The sequence below is a fragment of the Protobothrops mucrosquamatus genome, unplaced genomic scaffold, assembly GCF_001527695.2.
Source record: "Protobothrops mucrosquamatus isolate PMUCROS unplaced genomic scaffold, P.Mucros_1.0 scaffold617, whole genome shotgun sequence".
NCBI classification, from domain to species: domain Eukaryota; kingdom Metazoa; phylum Chordata; class Lepidosauria; order Squamata; family Viperidae; genus Protobothrops; species Protobothrops mucrosquamatus.
Window position 1 is genome coordinate 266,614 of NW_015386913.1, and position 21,581 is coordinate 288,194.

At 39.2% G+C, this 21,581-nt stretch overlaps 1 protein-coding gene across 1 annotated transcript in view; it reads left to right on the forward strand.

The window, feature by feature from the left end:
• Nucleotides 1-365: 365 nt before the first annotated feature.
• The window catches only part of WNK2 (WNK lysine deficient protein kinase 2), a 106,014-nt gene continuing 84,798 nt past the window's right edge, over nucleotides 366-21,581 (forward strand). The window contains exon 1 of the mRNA XM_029284461.1: nucleotides 366-1,277. Coding sequence (XP_029140294.1) covers nucleotides 366-1,277 — 912 coding nt within the window. The remainder of the gene's footprint in view (nucleotides 1,278-21,581) is intronic.

The window sequence follows — 21,581 nt, forward strand, 5'->3', positions numbered from 1 at the left end:
TCGGTTTCCCTTGAAGACGCTCACCTCGCCGCTCCATAAGAGGCTTCCTCGCCCTCGGCCTCGCCAAACACTCGCGGAGAACCAGGCGCCGAAGGGCTTGTATTTTAGCTCTCCGTTCCCCGCGGGGCGGGGCGGGAGGAGAGGAGAGGCGGAGAGGGCATTCGGAGGCAGACGGGACCGGGCAAGAATCCCGTTCCCCGGGGTGGTTTAGCGGGAGAGGAAGGGAGGAGCGGGCAGAAGCTCCCGGGCAGGTGACGGCGGCCGCCGCCTTCTTGGCCAGGTGAGTCGGGCAGCCACGTCAGATCCGAGCGCCTTTTTGCTTTTGTTTTGCCTCGCAGCTGCCTCGGCTGAGTTTCCGCACGAGGATGCACCGTGATGACTGCCACAAAGCGGGGACAGCATCTCGGGAGGCGCGAGGAGCGGCACCATCTTTTCCAGCAGCCGCCGAAAGCTCGCTTGTAATGGAAACTGGGGGCGATGCCAGCACAGCCCCTCCGCGGAGGGGAGGAGGCGGCGGCGGCGGCAGCAGCGGCGGCGAGTTACCAACTGCTGGTGTAGCAGAAGCCGCCGGTCTCCCAGCGGCCGCCGCTCGCCCACCGGCTCCTGCGGGGGGAAAGGACATGAATATGGATGAAGGGCCAGGCAGCGCTAGTCGAGGCGGCGGCGGCGGCGTGGATCCTGCTGCAGTGCCGAGAGGAGGCAGAGCCGCGGCCCCCGCCCCCTTTCCCCGCGTGCCTTACGCCAAAGATCCCAAAACAGCCCACCAGCGCTTTCTGCGGAGGAGTGTGGTGGATTCCGATCAGGAGGAAATCCCCTTTGAGCCCGCCGAGCCGGAGCAGCAGCAGCAGCCGCCGCCGAAGAAGGTCCTCTTCCTCTCCAAAACCAGGCGGATAATCGCGGAGAGGGTGAAAGCGGGGCAGAGGCCCGTGGTGGTGGAGGAGACGCGGCCGGTAGAGGAGCCGGCCGGCCAGGTGAAGGAGGCGGCCGCCGAGAGGCTCCCGGCAGGTGACCAGGCGAAGGAAGGCGGCGGCGTTGGCGGCGGCGGCAAGGAGGATGCCGGGAAAAAAGAGGTGCCCGAATCTTCCAAGGATCAGAGCAAGTCCAAGAAAGAGGAGGCCGAAGAGGAGGAGGAGGAGGCCGATATGAAAGCGGTGGCCACCTCCCCCGACGGCAGGTTTCTAAAGTTTGACATTGAACTTGGCAGAGGATCTTTCAAAACGGTCTATAAGGGGCTCGACACGGAAACGTGGGTCGAGGTTGCTTGGTGCGAACTTCAGGTAAGCCGCGTCAAATGTCTGGTCTGGGCTTAAATGCAGTAGGCGCTGGGGACAAAGTGCATGTGTCATCTGTGAAAGCCTTGCTGGAACAATCTCCAGAGTTTATCCTCCCGGAGCTAACTATAGCTCAGTGTTTTCATTGGCTCCATCCTTCCTCCCTCTCCCCCCCCTCCCCGTTATGCATAGACACACACTCCCCCTAGGATTAACCCCTTATGCTCTGGGCTTTACAAAGGGCAAGCTACTTGTCTGGGCTACAGGGCTTAAAACAAATACATATTAATCCTTATTCTGTGTTTGATATCAGCAAATTTTAGGAGGTCTGCCAAATCGTAGGGCCTTTGAGTAGGCCTTATTTTATGCCGCTGTTCTGTACTATTCTGAACTCAACTCTACTAAATTTAGCAGGGCGACACCGAGAAGTAATTATTTCAGAGAAGTAAAACACCATTTATAATGTCATGCTGAGATACCTACGGTATATGCTACTACAACTCTTGGATCTGTTTATTTGTAACTTTCAATTGGGGGAAATGGAAGTTTGAGGTAACAATCCCAACTAAAAAGAGCGATGTTGGCTAGCATCATGTCTGTGGCACAATAAAGGTATAGCTACTTTGGAACCAAGGTTGAAATTTGAAATCTCTTAATGGCAGTGGCAACGAGGTAAGGCTGAGGGTTTGCTGGTGAGTTGGGCTGGTTGGGGGGCACCAGCAGTCAATGGGTGAGCTCTCTCTTTCCTTGTAGGGAGGGGCCCTTGGGGACATGCCAGGATGGAGAGTAGGGTATGGTTTTACTTACTTATAGTTCCCTTTGTTCCCCTCACTCCAGTAAAGTTGCAGGAGTTCTGCAGGGTAACTGAGAAGGAAGAGGAGTGATTTTTGTGCCAGCTTCCCACAAATAATATCAGTTTGGAAGCCAGCAGGAAATCAGAAGTCTGTTAACACTACTCTTTTGCCCACCCATGGCCATTCCATTACTCTCCCTCTCCAAGCAAAGTGGCAGGCCGTTCTGCAGGTCAGGCAAGGAGGACGAATGATTTCCAATGGTCCCTGCCAGCTTCCCACAAGCAAAGTCAGTGGGGAAGCCAGTAGGAAATCAGAAATTGCTCCTGATCCCACTGCTTATTTGCTTCCCGTGGTCATTCTGTTGCTCCGTTTAGATGAGGAAATATATCTGAAAGAATGACCCAACAGATCATGGGTTGCCTAGTATATGATATTTTCAAAGTGATAAATCCTATTCTTTATACAGTAGCAGGCTGTATTATTTTAATTGTAGAATGTGCTACATATAGGATGACAGGCTTGTACATGCTTATTCAGAAGTCCTATGGAGGTGAGTAAGATTACATACTTGAGTGAGAATAATGGAATAATAATGGGGAAAAAAATCATTGGTTTGTTTAGACTTGAATGAATTCAGCTTTAAAATAACCTGAATGAATGAAGAAAATTGAATGTTGATGTTTCTGGAACTAATCATGTATATAAAGGGACTGGTTTGTCATTTCTGTTTTAGACATAAGAGTGCCACTTTCTCTTGTTAAAAGCTTCTTTACTTAGTTAGGAAAAGGAATGACTCCTTGTTAAACTTCCACAGAAATGCTGGCTGATGTTTTATTTGCTGAAATCACAAAGCTGTGGCTAATGCTTATGTTAAATTCTATGAAAACATGACCAGGTGATTACTTAAGCATCATTTTTCTTTTTGAAACTCTGGTGTGTTAATCTAGACAATATTTTCTTTAGCACGATGAGAATTTGATATACTTTGGTGGCAATATGTATATGTGATGAAGAAATCGCTTGTCAGCTCTGTTTTTCTATCCCATCTACCTATAATTACGAACTGGTCCCAAGATTACCATGAAAACAGGCTGGATTAATCACATTTCCAAGAGACAGTAAAAGCATCCTTGGGGAATTGTCTCACAACTGCTGTTTCTTCCAACACAATATGCATCCTTCCTGCCTGATAAATTCCTATCTAAGTAGTAATTGCAAATAAATTTCCTGTCCTTATAGATAATTATTCTTTTCCTGCCCCATGTACTTTTTGTAATTAGAACACTTGAAAAGACCAACTTCAAAACTAATTTGGCTGGCCCCAAAGCTACAAAGTTAGCCCTTGCATTAGCTGATTTAGAGACAAAATTTTTGTCTCTAAAGCATCTCCTTTGGAAATCAGATCATGGCCATGCTGCAGATTATCCTTATAATTTTCTGACCCTGTTTGGATGTAGTAATAAAACATAGTTTAGTAGTATGAGGAATAACTTGGATAAATTGTGCACCCTGTTGTACTTCGCCATCTTCAAAAGATTCAGATGCATTTTATTGATGATAAGGTTAGTATTAGTGCTGGATATATCATAAACTGCGGTATGAAGATGGGAAGATGGAAGAAAAGGAAATATGTGACTTTCCAATTTATTTGGGCTTGTTATTTATTTATTTTATTTTTATTATTTAAATTTATATACCGCCCTATCTCCCTTACGGGACTCAGGGCGGTGAACAGGCAATAATAAAAATCACAATAAATATTGAATAAAAAGCCTGCTCTAAAATACCCCATATAAAACCCCTAGCAAAGCCCAATCAAAAACTACGCCAGGCCAGCCGCATGGAATAGATGGGTTTTCAAGGCTCGGCGGAAGAGGCGCAGGTCCGTAGTTGTACGTAGGTCGGGGGGTAGGTCATTCCAAAGGGCAGGAGCTGCCACAGAGAAGGCTCTCCCCCTGGGGGTCGCCAGCCGGCATTGACTGGCCGACGGCACCCTAAGGAGGCCCTCTCTGTGGGAGCGGACTGGTCTAAGGGAGATATTTGGTAGGAGGCGGTCTTGCAAATACCTAGGTCCATTGCCATGGAGCACTTTAAAAGTTGTTACCAACACCTTGAAGCGCACCCGGAAGGCCACCGGCAGCCAGTGCAGCTCGCGCAGGAGAGGTGTTACATGGGAGTATCTAGAGGCCCCCAAAATCCCCCGCGCGGCCGCATTCTGAACTAGCTGGAGCCTCCAGGTAGAGAGCATTGCAATAGTCCAGGCGGGAAACGAGGGCTTGAGTGACTGTGCGTAGGGCGTCCCGATCCAGAAAGGGGCGCAACTGGCGTATCAGGTGAGCCTGATGAAAAGCCCCCCTGGCCACGGCCGTCACATGATCGTCTAAAGACAGCCGAGCATCCAGGAGGACGCCCAGGTTGCAGACCCCCTTGTTCTTATATAATTTTGGTTTATATAATTTCTGTAGTTTTTATTGACTATTAGCCATCAAATTGTTTTTGACTCCTAGCTACCACACAGATATCTCCATGGGCAATCTGTCTCTAATCTGTTCTTTCAGATCTCCCAGTGATGCACTCATCAGTGCTGTAAGTGAGTCCACCCACCTTGCTGCTAGTCATCCTCTTCTCTTTCCTTCCACCTTTCCTAGCATTAAAGACTTTTTTAGAGAGACAGAATTTTGCCTAATGTGACTGGATCTCTATAGTTAGAGCCAGTGAAATATTGCATGTTTATATTCACATAAAAGAATAATATAGTTCAATAAATTCAATAATAATTCCATAGTCATAGGCTGTTGCACTGAATAATTGAATGTATTTGTCAATTCCTCTAGTAAGCTGAAACGGGTTCTACCCCTGTAGAAATTATTGCAAAAGACAGTACCTTTATTTGAAAAAGAAGCAGCCAGTAGATTCTTGACAAGTGATACTTGACAGGACTGTTTGGCCTAGATTACCAGTATTTGTGCTCAAAAACCGAGTCTACCCTTCCCTTGGCCCTCTGTCTACAATTAGAGTCTTAGCCCTCAAACTAGACTCTGGAAGTACCTGGAAACAATGAAAGTCACTTTTATCCTTAAAAGTGAAGTTTCCAACTTCATTTTAACATGCCAGAGAATATTATAAGAGCCACAAGGCCCATCTCTCCACCGTCATAAAATATGGGACACATTTTTCTCTCTGCTGTATGCAGATAACTCAGAAGGACTCTCCAAGGTCTTATACATTAGAGGAGGCTTGCAAATCTTAGGGAAGAACCTCACCGATTAATTAAAAATAATCACGGGGCCACAAAGAGATACCTGGGATGATAGTCAGCTGTTCTGTAGCTAGCAGAACAGTGGCTGTGCTGGAGGAGACTCAGCGGTGAGGCTGGGAGGACTTCAGCAGTATGTCTTTTGGGGTGGGGGTGAATTTATTGTCTTGATAAAACCCCGGAGGATCATACACGTCTGCTTGGCAGACCGCTTGTTGTGCAGACCTGCATTAGAAGCAGGTGGCTGTCAGGAAGTGACTTATGACTAGATGCTGACCTCTTAACCAATTTCATTGGTAAACTTTTGTGTGTCTTAGGAATATATGGAGCTAACATTATGATACTTTCCTGTGGGTAAGATTTGACTGAGGCAAGAAAATATAATTTTATTGGCTTCATCATTGAATTTTGATATCTATCAAAATTGAATGGCGATAGTGTGTAATAAGCTTCAAATGTGTTGTTATGAATAATCTTTGTATGCATGTAGTCACATTATAATTTTACTGACTTGTATGAAATAGATATTCCCCCAAAAATGTAATGTGTGAAGTTGTGTTTAGATTTCTGTTGCCTAACGAAATGTAATTGGTAAAACAATATTGCTACAGTAAATGTGTGTTCTGGTTTGAATACATTATGTCTCAGTATAGGTTCAGTGTTTAGTTTAAAATAAGCAAATATCTAGCGGTTTATATTTAGATTTTGTGCATAGCTGAGATATTAAATATTAAGGGAATGTTCAGGAATATGATTGTAAAAAGAACTTTATTCCTTTTCTCTAACTATTCTTTCTTCAGAATAGAACATTTTCACATGCATCTTACATGACTTTTTTGAGAATATTATCTGTTGATAATTTTTGTTAAAAAAAAATACAAAGCCAATTGCCTTTCATTATAGAGATATTTAATTGAAGATACTAAAGTTATTTAAGAACAAAGACTTTACCTTATGAAACTGTTTATGTGGTTACTGTAAAATGTTATTTTTATAATATACCAAAACTCTTTGAAAGCAAGGTATAATATGTTATTCACCCATTTATCTATTTCTGAGGTTTTGTGATTTAATGTATTGACATAATTTCTCTGTCAGTACCTGCTTTTTTTGAGTTCAAGTGATTTTATCTAGCCATAAACATTCCAACCACTCTTTTTAAAAATTATCTTATTTTTTTAGATTGTCATGTTTTCTCCTGATCTTGCCTTTGCGTTATACAATGTGTCCAAGTTATTTAATCTTTAGCTTTATTAGTAATACTTCCAGTGATCAATCTGGCTTTACTTCACCCAGAATTGAATGATTTGATTGTGTAGTCATTACAATATAGTAATACTTTCTGAAAATAAGATCCTGTGGTCTTTGGGAAGATACAGTGTACTAGGGCTGATAACTTGATCAGAATAATATATTTATCTTTAGGAAAAAAAATCTACCCTTTCAAACCTTCCTGTTTGCAGGAATGAAATTCTTTGGTGTTTTGAATTTGGAAAGCAGAAAATGTAGCATTGGATAATCACAGTGTAATCTTATTGTTAGTCCATCAGCTCTGGAGTTAGCTTAATACTGTGGGTGGAGTGAAACAAGAGAAATTTGTGTACCCCTACCCCCAAGTTAGCACTACTATATCCAGGTTGCAACAAATCCAGATAATCACTAGATCAGGGGTAGGCAACCTTGGCTTGCTGGCTCAGGAATTCTGGGAGTTGAAGTCCACGAGTCATAGAAGAGCCAAGGTTGCCTACCCCTGCACTAGATGATGGCGAATAAAGCTTTCTGTATCCTTTTGTTTTTAACAACCAGTCATCTGGATATTTGTAGCCCAAATATGGTAACCTGAGGAAAAGACTTCAACTCACATTTCCCTTGAATAGTAACATTGCTCATGTTTCCCTTGAATAGTAACATTGCTCTACCACTCTTGTAAACAATGCAGGGACACCAGAGAAATCCAAATAGTTATACTTAATGGAATTGCAAAGGGCTAATGTTGAGTAGCAGCAGATATTTAGGACAGGAGGCAAGTAGTCATTTGGCTGGAACACTGATGTCCATATTTAGGAATAAATCAAGCAAAGCATAAGGAGGTGCATCTGTTCCTGTCATAAGAAATTGGAACTGTGAGGGATAGTAAGGGTCTCAGGTGGTGAGCTTAAAGTGAAATCTTTTAATAAAATAAAACTGTCCTGAATACAATCAAAGGATTAGATTGATAAAGAATATAGAGGAATCATTTTTTTGAAACTTGAAATTAAACTATTTGTAATAAGACAAAAATGACAAATGCATTCCCCAGAGTTTAGGAATCAAATCTTTCCAGCTTTTGAAAGTAAAATGTTAAGCAGATGAAAATATTTCAGGTCTGTACCCTATTAATCTACTGTGGTTACTGATCTTCTGCTTTGCTTTATATGTCAGTTTTCCATTCATCAGGGAGGTTTCTTCATAATATGCAATTTAAATATACATTATTGTTTTTTAAAAAAAGAAAGTACTTGATTCTATTAAGCTACAGTGATACAATTTTTTTGTTTTAAATGTTCTATTTATAATTTGTGGATATTACAATAGGGTTAGTTCACTTTTGTTATCTTTGCAATCAAAAGGAAGGAAGCTTTGTTCACTTATAGTGCATTTATTGTACAGAAAGCCCTCTCTCTTCCATTCCTTTGAATTTCCAGCTAAAACTGGAAGGAGCCTCAGCCTGGAATCCTGGAGACCCACTGCCAATCAAAATAAGGCAATACTGAGCTAGATAGAACAAGTGATCTGATGCAGTGTAAGGTAGCTTCTTTCATCCTATAGAATGGTAAACAACAAACTTGAGCAATTCTGTTTTGCCATTTTGGGTGCTGTCTATTAACCATCGCAGTCATTTCCATATAGATTTCATGAGATCCCATTATTTTGCACCAATTTTACATTTTACACAAACCTTTGGAAAGTTTTTAAAGACAGCAGCAAGAAGAGTATGCTGAGATTGTCAAGTTAAGGTGCTGACAATGGAATCAGGCTTTCTGATAATGGAAATACTAGTTTTGTACTATCTGTAAAGAAAACAGCTATGGGATTTGTTCCTTATGATGCAGCCAGATTGGGTATTATTTTGCAACACAAATTAACATTAGTTCCATCAGTATTCGTTATGATATAATTATTGATGCAATCATGATATGTATATGGGTATACCTATGTGTATATAGGTCTTCCCCCAATACCCCAGCAACATATGAAAGGTTGTGAGAAGCTAACAAACGTGCATGGCTATGTATCAAGGTTGTGAGAAGCTAACAAACGTGCAAGATTATGTATCAAGAAGCTGCACCAAAATTACAATTCTTTATCTAGAGATAAAAGGAGGTGCATCCAAGGTTTCAGCAGTTTTATGGTTGCTTTGTTTTATTTATACTATCTTTATTTCTATAAGTAACTCAAGGTGGCAAACATACTTAATACTCCTCCTGCCTCATATTTTCCCCATGCTAACACAACAACCTTGTGAGGTAGATTGGGCTGAGAGAGAGAGTGATTGGCCCAAAGTCACCCAACCGTCTTTCCCGCCTAAGGCGGGACTCACAGTTTCCTGCTTTCTAGCCTGATGCCTTAATCGCGAGACCAAACTGGCTCTCTGTTTGCCAAAGATGTATAGAAGAGAGATTAAAACATAGTAAACACCTATTTTTATATTACAAATCAGAGCTGTTTCTCAATAAAACAATACAGGCATCTCATGCATGTTTCAGAACTGCTCTGAGTTCCAGAGAATATGAGCTTTGAAATATAAAGCTATGTCTATAAATGCATTTTCTCATGAGAGTTGTATTGATTTTACCGCAAAACAATTAAATTAAATTAACTTAATTGAGTTAAAATGCAGATGGAAAAATTTAAGGGGAGATATGAAGTTGAGAATTGTTGCCTAGATGATATATTTATATATTTTAATGTATTGGCCCTTGCTCAAGGAGAGGATGCCATTTTGGTTCTGCTTCAGGAACAAAAATGTCTTAGGTCAGCACAGCTGTGGTTTAATATGATAATATATCAAGTGCTTGAATTATCGCAGTAAAATGTTTCTTTCCTAAATGAATAATAGGAAGCCTCAGAAGGAAATACAGAAGTTGCAACTGAATATGAAACATTTTCAAAGGATTCTGTGAGGGTAATGAGGACAGTCTCAGTGGTATACTCCCTGGTTTTGGTTCAACAAATGATTCTTTGTGGAACATTTTTTGCTATGCATAATTTAAATTAGTTTCTTTAGGCAAGGTTTAAAAGTAATCAAAGAAGTAACTTTTATCAAAGACAACTATTTCTGTAAAAGATATAAGATAATGGTGAACAGGTTTTAGAAAACAAATGGAGAAAGTCAAAATGTCAGCATTTTCATAATAGGAAAGATATTAAAAAATAATCAGCTTGATAGAGCAGATAGTTAAACAAGCCTAACCTGATAACTGGAGTGGTTCTCTTTTGAATCACAGCAGAACATGATACAGCTTCTGTTTTCTGATTTGTAAATGTATTTGCTTAGTAAAAAGCAGTATTATCTGCTTTTATAGTAAATACTGTAAATTAATTACTGTTAGTAGTTGTAGTGCTATTTTTTTCTAAAAAAAAAGAACAGGACATAAAGGAGCAGTTTTTCTAGAGGAGAATAATACTTTTGAACACTGTAAACGAGGGGCGTCAAACTGCAGTTCATTTGGTGACTGTTGAAAGTTACAACATAACTGAAAAAGTGACTTATGACCATTTTTCACACTTACAACCGTTGCAGCATCTCCACTGGTCCCATGATCAAAATTCAGATGCTTGGCAAGTGACTCATATTTATGATGGTTGCGGTGTCCAGGGATCATGTGGTGATCTTTTGTGACCTGACAAGCAAAGTCAATGGGTAAGCCAGACTCACTAAACAGCGTTGTTATTAACTTAACAACTGCAATGATTCACTTAACAACTGTGGCAAGAAAGGTCGTAAAATGGGGCAAAACATACTTAACAAATGTCTCATTTAGCAACATTAATTTTGGGCTCAATTGTGGTCATATGTTGAGGACTACCTGCATTAACTGTGCAGTCACAGTTTAATTAATGTGTAATTAGAAGTATTTCTTCCCGTTTCCCTGAATTTATCTAAAACTACTTTAAAATATGTCTATTTTTCTGTAAATATTGTTTATTATTTGATTCTGAAGTTTATTTTTCATTGCTTCTTGAGTCTTTTAAGTATCTTTAATTTTCCTTTCTCTTGATTAATATCACAAAAGAATCTGCTTAATTTCTCAAGTTGACTGGATTTGATTATTGTAACTATTGTGACTTGGCTTATGATTTCTCATTCTGAATTCTTGTTTTCTAATTCATTTTTACTGCTACACGTTCTGGCTAATTATTTCCATTTCTGATATGTCTTATCTCTCTTCCTTCCTTTCCTGCATTTTACTCATTTTCATATCTTAATAGCATTTTCCTTCTTGTCACATCCGAAATCTTCTTATTTTCAATTTTTTTCCCTTTACTTCTATTGATATTCACTCAGGATTAGAGTATCCTTAACATTTGTTTTATGCAAGATTTATGTACTTATAAAATTGATTTCATGCTATGTCTGTCTTTAGACTTTAAATAGCCTACAAGCCTCAGAAAACAAATACGTAATTAAACAATGTTGAAAACCAATTATAATCATAGAAGCCGTAATCCTATATGTCACTAAGTCAAAAATACATCCCGTGCACACAGGAACTTCTAAAGGTTCCTAAGTAAGTGTTGAAAAAGCCCTGTTTTAAAACCTTCTTAAATGTTAAAAATTGAGGGTGCTCTCTTAGTAGGAGGAGAAAGCTTGCCTCCAAATCATTTATCATTGCACTTATGGGGAGTGGGGTCTTTCAGCAAGTACTCTGTAGTGACAGCTCTTGCACAGACTGACTCTTTTTGGAGAAAGCCTCATATATTAGCCCAGACATGTCAAACTCACAATGTCACGTGACGTCGTGCAACGTATCGGGACGGTTTTGCCATTGCCGGCAATGGGGTGGGCGCGGCTTCTGCATGACACGTCCGGTCCGCTGGCCGGCAGTTTGACACCCCTGTATTAGCCAGTCTTAAGTCATGGAGGGCTTTAAAGCATCTTGAATTGCACCTGGAAACATTAGCAACCAATGCAGTTCCATGATTAACATATGGAGCGCTACATTTTAACTTTGTGGCTTTCAAGGACAGTCCTATGTAGGGCATATTCTAATAGTTCACCTATGAGATGATGAGCTAATGACAGACTGCTGCCGTACCTTCTGCTGTGGCTGACAGGGGGTAAAGTCCTTCTTGGCCATAGCTTTCTGCCAAGTAGCTTCATATAGATACTAGATAAAGGGAGAGGTTGGAGTGGACTTGATTATCTCCCATGCAATCAATTGGAACCATCCACTTCAGAAGGAAGCAAACCAGTGAAGTGTACCCAATTCTCAACCATCACAGATTATCTGGAAGAATACCATGGTTTATTTATTTATTTATTTTATTTATTGTATTTTTACCCCGCCCTTCTCCTTGCGGACTCAGGGCGGCTAACAGCCTAATAAAAACAAATACAAAAGTACAAAAATACTATCATTAAAAACATAATTAAAAGGAAATATTAATTTGGCCTTTGTTATTTTAAAATTTTTTATAAAACCCAGCTAAAAATTACCCCTTAGGCCAGTCCTGCTAGCTGAAATAGCCATGTCTTGAGGGCGCGGCGGAAGGAAGGGAGATCCGGGATCACCCTGATCTCTGGGGGTAGTTTGTTCCATAGGGTGGGAGCTCCCACCGAGAAGGCCCTCCCCCTGGGGGTCGCCAGCCGGCACTGTCTGGCTGACAGCACCCTGAGGAGACCCACTCTGTGGGAGCGTACCGGCCAATGGGAGGTAATCTGAGGCAGAAGGCGGTCTCGGAGATATCCAGGTCCGATGCCATGGAGCGCTTTGAAGGTGATAATCAACACCTTGAAGCGCACCCGGAAAGCCACCGGCAGCCAGTGCAGCTCGCGCAGTAACGGCGTTACATGGGAGCGACGAGTCCCTCCCAACACCGCCCGCGCGGCTGCATTCTGGACTAACTGGAGGTTGATGGTATTGAAGGTCACTGAGAAATCTTAGAGGGACTGGTAGGGTGATTACATAATTAACAAAAGTGATTGTGGACATAAGTGCTACATAGAATTTGTGACAAGCTGTCTGAAAAACAAAACGCTTATTTATCTGAACTGGAAAAATCAGATCAACTCTAATTCTGGCTCGAAGTGTATTTAATGTGTTAATAAGACCTTTCATTTTAATGTATTATTTATAGACAATAAACTTTCAGAAGATTATGTGGAAAACATTATGAAGAACATTAAATCCAAAATCTGGTCACGTCAGCTAATTACGTGGTCTCTTGTGGACAGTCTTGACTGTTAGAGCAGTTTAGTGAAAGAAATTAAAATCTAGTGTCTAGACATAAACAAGATAAAGAGGTAGGTATTTTATTTGGCAAATTCTTAAAGAAAAGTAGGAAATGAGAAGAACATCCAGGAGGTAAGGGAATTTATAAGGCCCAGAGATAGGCAGAGGAAAATAAGTTATGAATCTGGATAGGAATATTCAGAAATAATCTCAGTAATAACTTTCATATATTACTTTTTGACATATAGTTTATTAAAAAGATGCATGTTAACCTAAGCAGATGATAGCTAGGATGCTTTTTCTGCATAGGGAAAACACCTATCCTTATCCTGTGTTAAGTCTCTGTGCTACATAGAATGGTGTTAGGTGGCTCTTACTCCTGAGGAAGCCTGCATAGGATTAGTTTAGTAAGAAAGGAAGTGTGCATTGTTGGTATGTGTGTTAAGATCCCAGTATTTAAAAAAAACAACCACAAATTCTTGCATTGGCTTTGATTAGCAGGGTAGTGTAGCCCAAGGAAGGAGGGTTTTGAAGTTTAATCATTAGTTTCTCCCAAAGGAAAGGGAAGTTGTAGAAATGAAGAGAGTCAGCACAAGCATCGAATGGAAGTATATATGCTACATACAGTACACACAGATTTTAAAAGCTTACACGTATAAAACATAAATAACTTTTATTTTTAATATATGCCGCTTTTGTGCAATGACCTTTAGATGGCAATATCCATGATTTCATTTCATAAGATATCAATCTTCTGGGAGATTGATAGTCCTGTCAAAAAAATAAAAGATTGATATATACCTCTATAAATCCATACCTCCCACCAAAATGTATGCCTCAATGGGCAGCAAAAGAAACCTGAACCAGAGAACTCCCTATATACCATTGTGCCTTTAGCTTTATTTCCTTTTTTCTTCTGATACCTATTTCTTCAAGTTTATTTTATTTATTTGTTTATTAAATTTATATGGCGCCCATCACACTAGCAAGCAACTCTGGGTGGCTTAAGTTTATCTTAAGTTTCCCCAAATTGTCTGCATGTAAAGTCTTGTTCTGAGAGAAAAATTACATATGCTCCTGGACTGTGTGCTGACAATGAGATGGAGGTGACATTCAGTGGACATGAACTGAAAAAAGCATTAATGAAATGCCGTGGCAAGCGAGATGCGAAGATGAGTCCTATGTTTGTGAAGTTTGGTATTTCCACCAGATTAATTGGCTGCCATCCCAGAAGGTTAGGTTGGCAGTGGACTCCCATAGTGAATCATTATTTAGTAAAAATGTTGTTTAGGCAAGAAAGCATAAATGTGTAATTTTAATGAGATGCCCTTAATTTATCTGACCTATCCAATCCATTAAACTTGTAGCGTTTTTTTAAAAAAACTTTTCCTTCTGAAATGTTATTGCATGTTTTCATTATTTAGCTACCTTGAGTTGTGCACAAGCACTGCGAGATTTTACGTTTTATATAAATAAAATAATCACTACTTTTGTATAAATATAAAACAGTCATCAGTTTTGTAGCTTAAGTCATTCTGTGAGTCCAGGCCTCCTTTGACTCGTGTAAGCTCTGTTTTCATTCTTTGCAAATATCAGATTCAATAATTGGATTCTGTTTGTGCAAGCTTGTGCCCAAGTGCTGTTTTCTATAATTGTGTTTACACTATTCTGCTGTCTCATCATTGTGAAACCTGTAATGACCCAGTTCTAAAATAAATCCAAGTTTACTGCTAATATTTTCTAGAATAGAGCTATGTTTATTCAGTAGAACGTTTGGAAATAATTTGGGAGAATGCTTGGTACAATGTTGCCAAAGTATTAGAATTAGATGTATCCCTTTATTTTATTATTTGCTACAAGTTAGAGTGGGATATTGAGGTTCATTTAATTTATTGAGATGTCTTGTGAATGGTGGTGTAGGCACTTATAGAACAAAGATGTGAATTTCTGAACTTAGTAAAATAGGTTACATGTGGGAGCTTGAAATGTCAAAAAGAGAATGTAGTTCATTGTGCTTTTTTATTTAGAATGTGAAAATACTCTACTTGGCTGTTGCTTACAGAGAGTAGGATTTATTGTGGATACTATGTTCATTGAACTTTACCAAATAGAATTCTTATATAGTTTAGTCTTGATTGTCTTCCATAAAGTTGTGTAGTAAAAAAAAGAAAAGATACTCCTTTTTTCCTTCTTTGCAGTTATCAGGAAAGTGGTGAAGGATAAAGCTAGGCTACTTAAATGTGATATGAAGGAAACACTACCACAGTTCCATTCTATCCTCAAGCTCTTTTCTTTCCAACAAGTTAGCCAGGAATCATATTTTCATTTGCTGCATTGTCTACTTACTCACTTTTTGTAGATGGTTTTTGGATTAACACATAAAATTGAATGTAGCTCTCATCTGCCCATTTACAAGCTACTCATTATGTACTAGAAGCTAAGAGATTAAACAAAGGTAATAATGCAAGGTTGAATCTGGATTGGTCACAGGGACCAGAGATTTACTCATCCCACCTTTCGGACGCTTGTTGGAGCCCATCTTCAGGAAACTTCTCTCTCCTGGAATATATGCTTTGGGTTATTCTGTAATTAGTGTTTATGTGTGCCTTCCCATTGTCTGATTGGTGTGTTGATGGCTGGCAATAGACTGCTGTTTCCTTGTGCTGATAAGCCCTCGGCTCCTAAGTACCACATAAACACGACTTTCAGAGTAGCCCAAAGCACATACTGATGATGGGTTCTGGCACGATCCAAAAACTTGGAAGACTAAATTTCTGGTCCCAATGACCAACCCAGATTTGACTTTGCATCATTATCCTGGGACACGTAAACTTGTCTTCATTCGTGAGAAGTAATAATCTTATGAAATAATATCCACCAGTATGACCTTCAAGGTTGCAACAGGATATAAATTGCAACAGGATAGAAAGGATTAACAACAATACTGTAACAAAATGTCTGACTAAAGTTCTTAATTCCTACAAGGCAGTTTCAATGAATTTCTGAATTCCAAAACCATCAAAAAATACATAGCAACTTAGCAGTAGATTGCTACTCTAAAAGAAAAAAATCTTGTAAAAGGGAATTGGAAAATATTTAATAGTAGCTGACAGTTTTCCAAGTTTTATATGGGATATTTTGTCTATTTTCAAAACCAGCTGTATTTGAATTGTGACAATTTGCTCAGATCAGAAAGTGCCTAGTCACTCAAAATGTGCCTTATATGACCAGGTTATACCTTTGCTTTGCTAGCTGCACTGGTTGCCAATTTATTTCTGCATTGCATTTCTTAGCAAAATTGCAAACAAAGAGATTCTATATATTGCAGAACACTTCTGCTGAAATACCACCAAGACAGTTGAATTAAGCTTGTAATCCTTCATGAAGGAAGAGAGTAAAGATTCTGTTACAGCCCTGGATATGTAGTTCAACAAAGCAATAGTTGAAAAAGTGACTAAGGTAATAGCTTAGTTAATGAAGAGAGAGCTGTAATACTCCTACATGCTGCTTTTTTTTTGTTTGCAGTGTTCAACTTGACATGACACTGAAGAGTTAGCATTGCACTTGTGAAATGGCTTGGGTTTCTTTGCATCTGCTCACAGGGCTTTCTGGGATGCCAGGAAGACTGGTTAGCTGATTGGCAAACTTGGCCCCTCCTAGGAAGACCCCTTATCACTAGCTGCAGTAGAGTAATTGGCTGGACAGACCACATTTGAATTTTTCTGACCAGTGCTCAGAACAACAATCATTGAATTGCTGTTAGGTGATGATGTTGACAATTGGACCTCATTGATAAGCTTTTCTCTCTGTGAAGAACCCTCTCTCAGTACATTTTATATTTAAGAATGTGTATTGAACTAGCCAAGCTTCAAACCATACTCAAGACATGACCCCTACTTATGTTCACAGGACCTTCAAAGGTTATAAAACTCCATTAGTAAAGAAGGGGAAAAAGACAATTCAAGATCTTAAATGCTAAAAAAAGTGAATAAAGCCTATATCAATGTTACCACCCCAAAAAGAATTCTCATGGTAGAAAGTTTTATGAGTTCTATTAGTGCCAGAGAGTCCATTATGCCACTCGACTCCTCTCAATATTTCCCACATACAAAAACGAAGTTGCAATACTATAAAACTAAAATCAGCAGAATCCCTTAAGCAAATCTGCACAGGATTTTGAAAAAGAACAAAGTACTTCAAGCCACCTGATTCAGTTTCCTGCTTCAATTAATCTGTTCCTAATCTGCTAGATTATTTAACTATCTGAAGTTTGTCTTGAAAGTTTTGTGCAGCCTGAATGACATTGAAATGATTTCTCAAATTTGTAGAGTGCTACTCTGATTACCTTGAACTCCAGTTTGTTTGTTCATATCTGATAGGGAAGACATACCTGCTATATTCCCAGATACTGGGGATTGCACAATGTAACTGGAAAAGCGCAGACTTCGCTCATGGTTGATGCAGAAGCATAGATAACTGGACTATTTGACTGATGTTTCATTTACTCTGTTGAAAGGAAGGATATGTAACAAGATCATATATCTAAGGTTATATGTGTACTATTTATTTGCAGTGGGCCACTATGAAAACCAGAAGAATTTTTCTGATTTTTCTGGGACTAATGCCGGAAAAAAGAAAAGGACAGCATATTGGGAGTAGTGAGCTAAGTATTTGTGTTTTAAAAAGTTTGGATAAGACGGGACAATAGGTACATGTACATACACTTGAAAGGGATGCTAATATGCTAATCAGACTAATGATTGGAGAGAGTATAGAAAGAAGGTTTCTTCTTTCTATACTCTGGAAATATTGAATGATTCAGATGAACCTTTAGAAATCCAAATTCCCCATGAAGGAAATTCTATGTCATTTTGAAAATATCTGTAGCAGTGGCACTGTTTATATGGACCTACNGTACATACACTTGAAAGGGATGCTAATATGCTAATCAGACTAATGATTGGAGAGAGTATAGAAAGAAGGTTTCTTCTTTCTATACTCTGGAAATATTGAATGATTCAGATGAACCTTTAGAAATCCAAATTCCCCATGAAGGAAATTCTATGTCATTTTGAAAATATCTGTAGCAGTGGCACTGTTTATATGGACCTACCTACTTGGTAAGCAGCTGGTTGATGTCTTGAAACATTGGGAAGTACCACGATACCTTAAAACAGTGGTTCTCAACCTGTGGGTCGGGACCCCATTTGGGGTCGATCGACCATTTCACGGGGGTCGCCAAGCAAGGCTGTCCGCCATTTTTTTTGTCCGCCATTTTTTCCCCTTTTCCGGCAGGTGCCTTACCTCCCTTGGGCTGGGCCAGCTGGTGGTCGGCCTGCTCTGTCTCTGCCGCTTGCCAGCTACGCCTCGGCCAGCGCAGGGGGCGGAACCACGCATGCGCGGCGCTCCCGGGCAGGGAAAGTCCTTGACTTACGACCGGTTGGGTAGTCCTCGACTTACGACCGGTTCAGTCCTCGACTTACGACCGGTTTAGTCCTCGACTTACGACCAGTTTAGTCCTCGACTTACGACGGTTGGGGTCGCGGCATTAAAAAGGTTGAGAACCACTGCCTTAAAACATCTGAAATTGAAATGAAGTAATTGTGAAGTACATCTTGGAGTTTTGAGGCATGACTGTATAATACTCAAGCACCAAGGCATCTGTGACGAAAAGGGGACAGCATACAGTAGGTTGAGTGGCTGCTTTCTTACTATTCAGTCTTGATATCGTCATTGCTGTGTGAGGCACAGTGGGGAAAGTATAACTTCTGGGCTGCTGCTGCTGCTGCATCTACTGTTGCTTTGTCTAATTGTTTGAATCAAGGGGTTTTGTTTTTCTTTGTTCAAGTCTTGGTATGAAAGGAACAGAAGCAATGAAATTGGCTCTTGTTATCTCCTACATGGTGTTGAAGTGAGAGGGAACATACTAAAAACTCTCATTGTGTCCAGGAGAAATGATGGATTTTCTGTGTCTTTAGAGACTGTGGTTATCTCTCTAGGAATGAAGGAAGGAAAATAAGTGGAGGAGGGCATTAAAAGTAAAGAGTAGATGTAGCTAGGAGCTTATGCAATGGTTGGAAGAAGAACTAGTTATTCTCTGCCAGAGCATAGAAAAAGTCAAAATAGTGCAAGATTGGAAGATGTGGAGAGATCTATGCCATAGAATCTCCAAGAGTCGGAGACAACTGAATGGATAATATCATCATTACCATCTTGGAGCTCAAAAGAAAAGAAAGAAAATTCTTTGAGTGGTTGGCACAGTGGTTAGAATGCAGTATTGCAGGTTAATTCTGCTAAATGCCAGAGGTTCGATTTTCACTGACTCAAGGTTGACTACATTCTTCCGAGGTCAGTAAAATGAGGACTCAGATTGTTGGGGGCAATATGCTGACTCTGTAAACTGCTTAGAGAGGGCTGAAAAAACACTGTGAAGTGGTATATATGTCTAAATGCTATTACTATTGCTCCTACCATTTGGAATAATGGGTGGAACAAATCAGCTAAGGTTCATTTCTAGTCCCAGTATGAAAAAAGATCCATCTTGATCCTATGATTTTTGTGTATTTATTAATGTTAGTTGCAGAGACCTTTTTATGCAACCATATTTTTATTGCATTTACTCAAAAGACATATTTTAATGTTAGTGGAACCGGCAACTGATGCACTGATTAAAATGTCTTTTAGTTTAGAACATTTTTGAAGCATTTATGGCCTTTTATGAAGTGTTAGATAAGTTGCAATGTTCAAGTTTTATCAAACACAGAGAGCAAAACATAAATCCTTTCTATTTTATTGTATTTGATTTTATAATGTAGCAATGGGTTTTGGAGTTTATGATAGTTGCCCAAAAGGAATAGTTGCTTTGCAGTTCCTAAATTCTATCACAGACATGTTTAGCATACCTGTCATTTATCTCTAGATATTATATGCTTTCCTGAAAAATCTTTTTTTTCCTTTTTTTAATTTGGGACTTTGTGTCACATATCACACAACATTTAAAAGCTCTTTGTTGCAATTTATTACATCAAGTTAACCCATTCTTTCCACAGACAAAATATCTAGTTGTTTCTGAAACAGAGGCACATTTAATAAGTGAACATTCATATATAATTTAAACAGGGAAACCATGCCACATCTATTCCTGAACATTTATTTTGGCTCTAAATGTTTGAAGCTGATGGCAGTAAGTTGCTATGAAACTTATTTTTCCAAATTTTCATTCACTGAAATCTGCATTAATTTTTTTTAATTTTTGAAAAGCTTAGAAAAATAAGATTTCAGTTCCTATTTTTCAATTTACAACAAAAGAAGAGAATTTTTGCTTTAAGCAAATTTGAAGTGTCCTAGTCTTAGCCCATCATCACTCCCATCAATAAACTGTTGCATTTAACTTTATCTTTCTCAAGTACTTTAGAAACTATTTAAATCAAGTACGCAGTGTTCTCATACCTGATCTCCCTTCCTTCCGCCGCGCCCTTAAGACATGGTTATTCCAACTTGCAGGACTGGCCTAGGGGAAAAATTTTTTTAATGGGGGTTTTAAAGTAATTTTTAACTACTAGACCAATTATTAATATTTGATTTTAATTATGTTTTTAATTTGTAGTTTTTTGGTTGTAGCATTTTATTTGGTTGTTAGCCGCCCTGAGTCCGCAAGGAGAAGGGCGGGATATAAATTAAATTAATAAATAAATAAAATAAATAAATACATAATATTATTGCTCTGAATTTATTTACTATCCAATTTTCTTCCTAGCTTAATGCATATGCTCAAATCCATCTTTATTAGTCATAGTTCCAACGTTTCACTGCACCCGTTTATGTAGTATGAGTAATCTGCAGTTATGACTGTCCTAAAAAAGTAACTTTGTGGCTACTCATTACATTTATGACCTTTGCAGATGTGAAAAGCGAGGAAAGCTGAAGTGAGATCACAGTTTCACTTAGCAACCACTTCACAACATTCCAGGTGCCAGTCCCAGTTGTGGTCACTAAATGAGGACCATTTCTTCAATAAAATATTCTTCTGTAATTGAATGAATTGAATGGAATTTTTGAATTAGACATACATAATGCTGATACTGTTTAACTATATTACAAGTTCTCTCATTAGAGCCTATGACAAATCTTGATAGTGACAAAATGTTAGCATGAGCATGATATCATTATCTAAATGTTACATTTATATAATTCCCTTACAGTGTCCAATTGAAACATATAACTCATAGCATTTCCATAATGATGTCACATATCATCATCTCTTACTCCATCCCTGATGAATGGCTGCAATCTATGCATTTTCTGAATGTAATCATGGAGTGGATGTGAGCTAACATATTATAGCTCAAACCAGACCAAACTAGACAAATGTAGTAATGAAAACTAATCTGTGATGGGAGATTCAGTACTGGTAATGGTACATATGCAGTGATACAAGCTAAAGGACCAAGTTTGTGGTCTAGGATTAGATACTGCTTTTGGCCTTTGTTCAGCTTTAATTGGTTCTTCTACTTTATTTTTATCGAGTTACCTGGTTGTAGTGGTACATATTTTGGATCACTTTTAAGTTTTTATAACTGCAATGAGTTATGGGTAGGACTGTCCATTAAAGGTGTTTGGAAACTGTTTTGTTAAAACTGTAAATGTCCAGATCTCTGAATACTCTGCAAATTATATTATACCAACTGCATTGATTTCTAATTCATTTGTATTCATGCAGAGTGCTGGTATTTAAATATAAAAGGCTTAAAGCTAAATCATTTAAGATACCTACAATGACACTTCTTTCATTAACCTGTCCTTAGATTACAGCCACCCTGGAGGG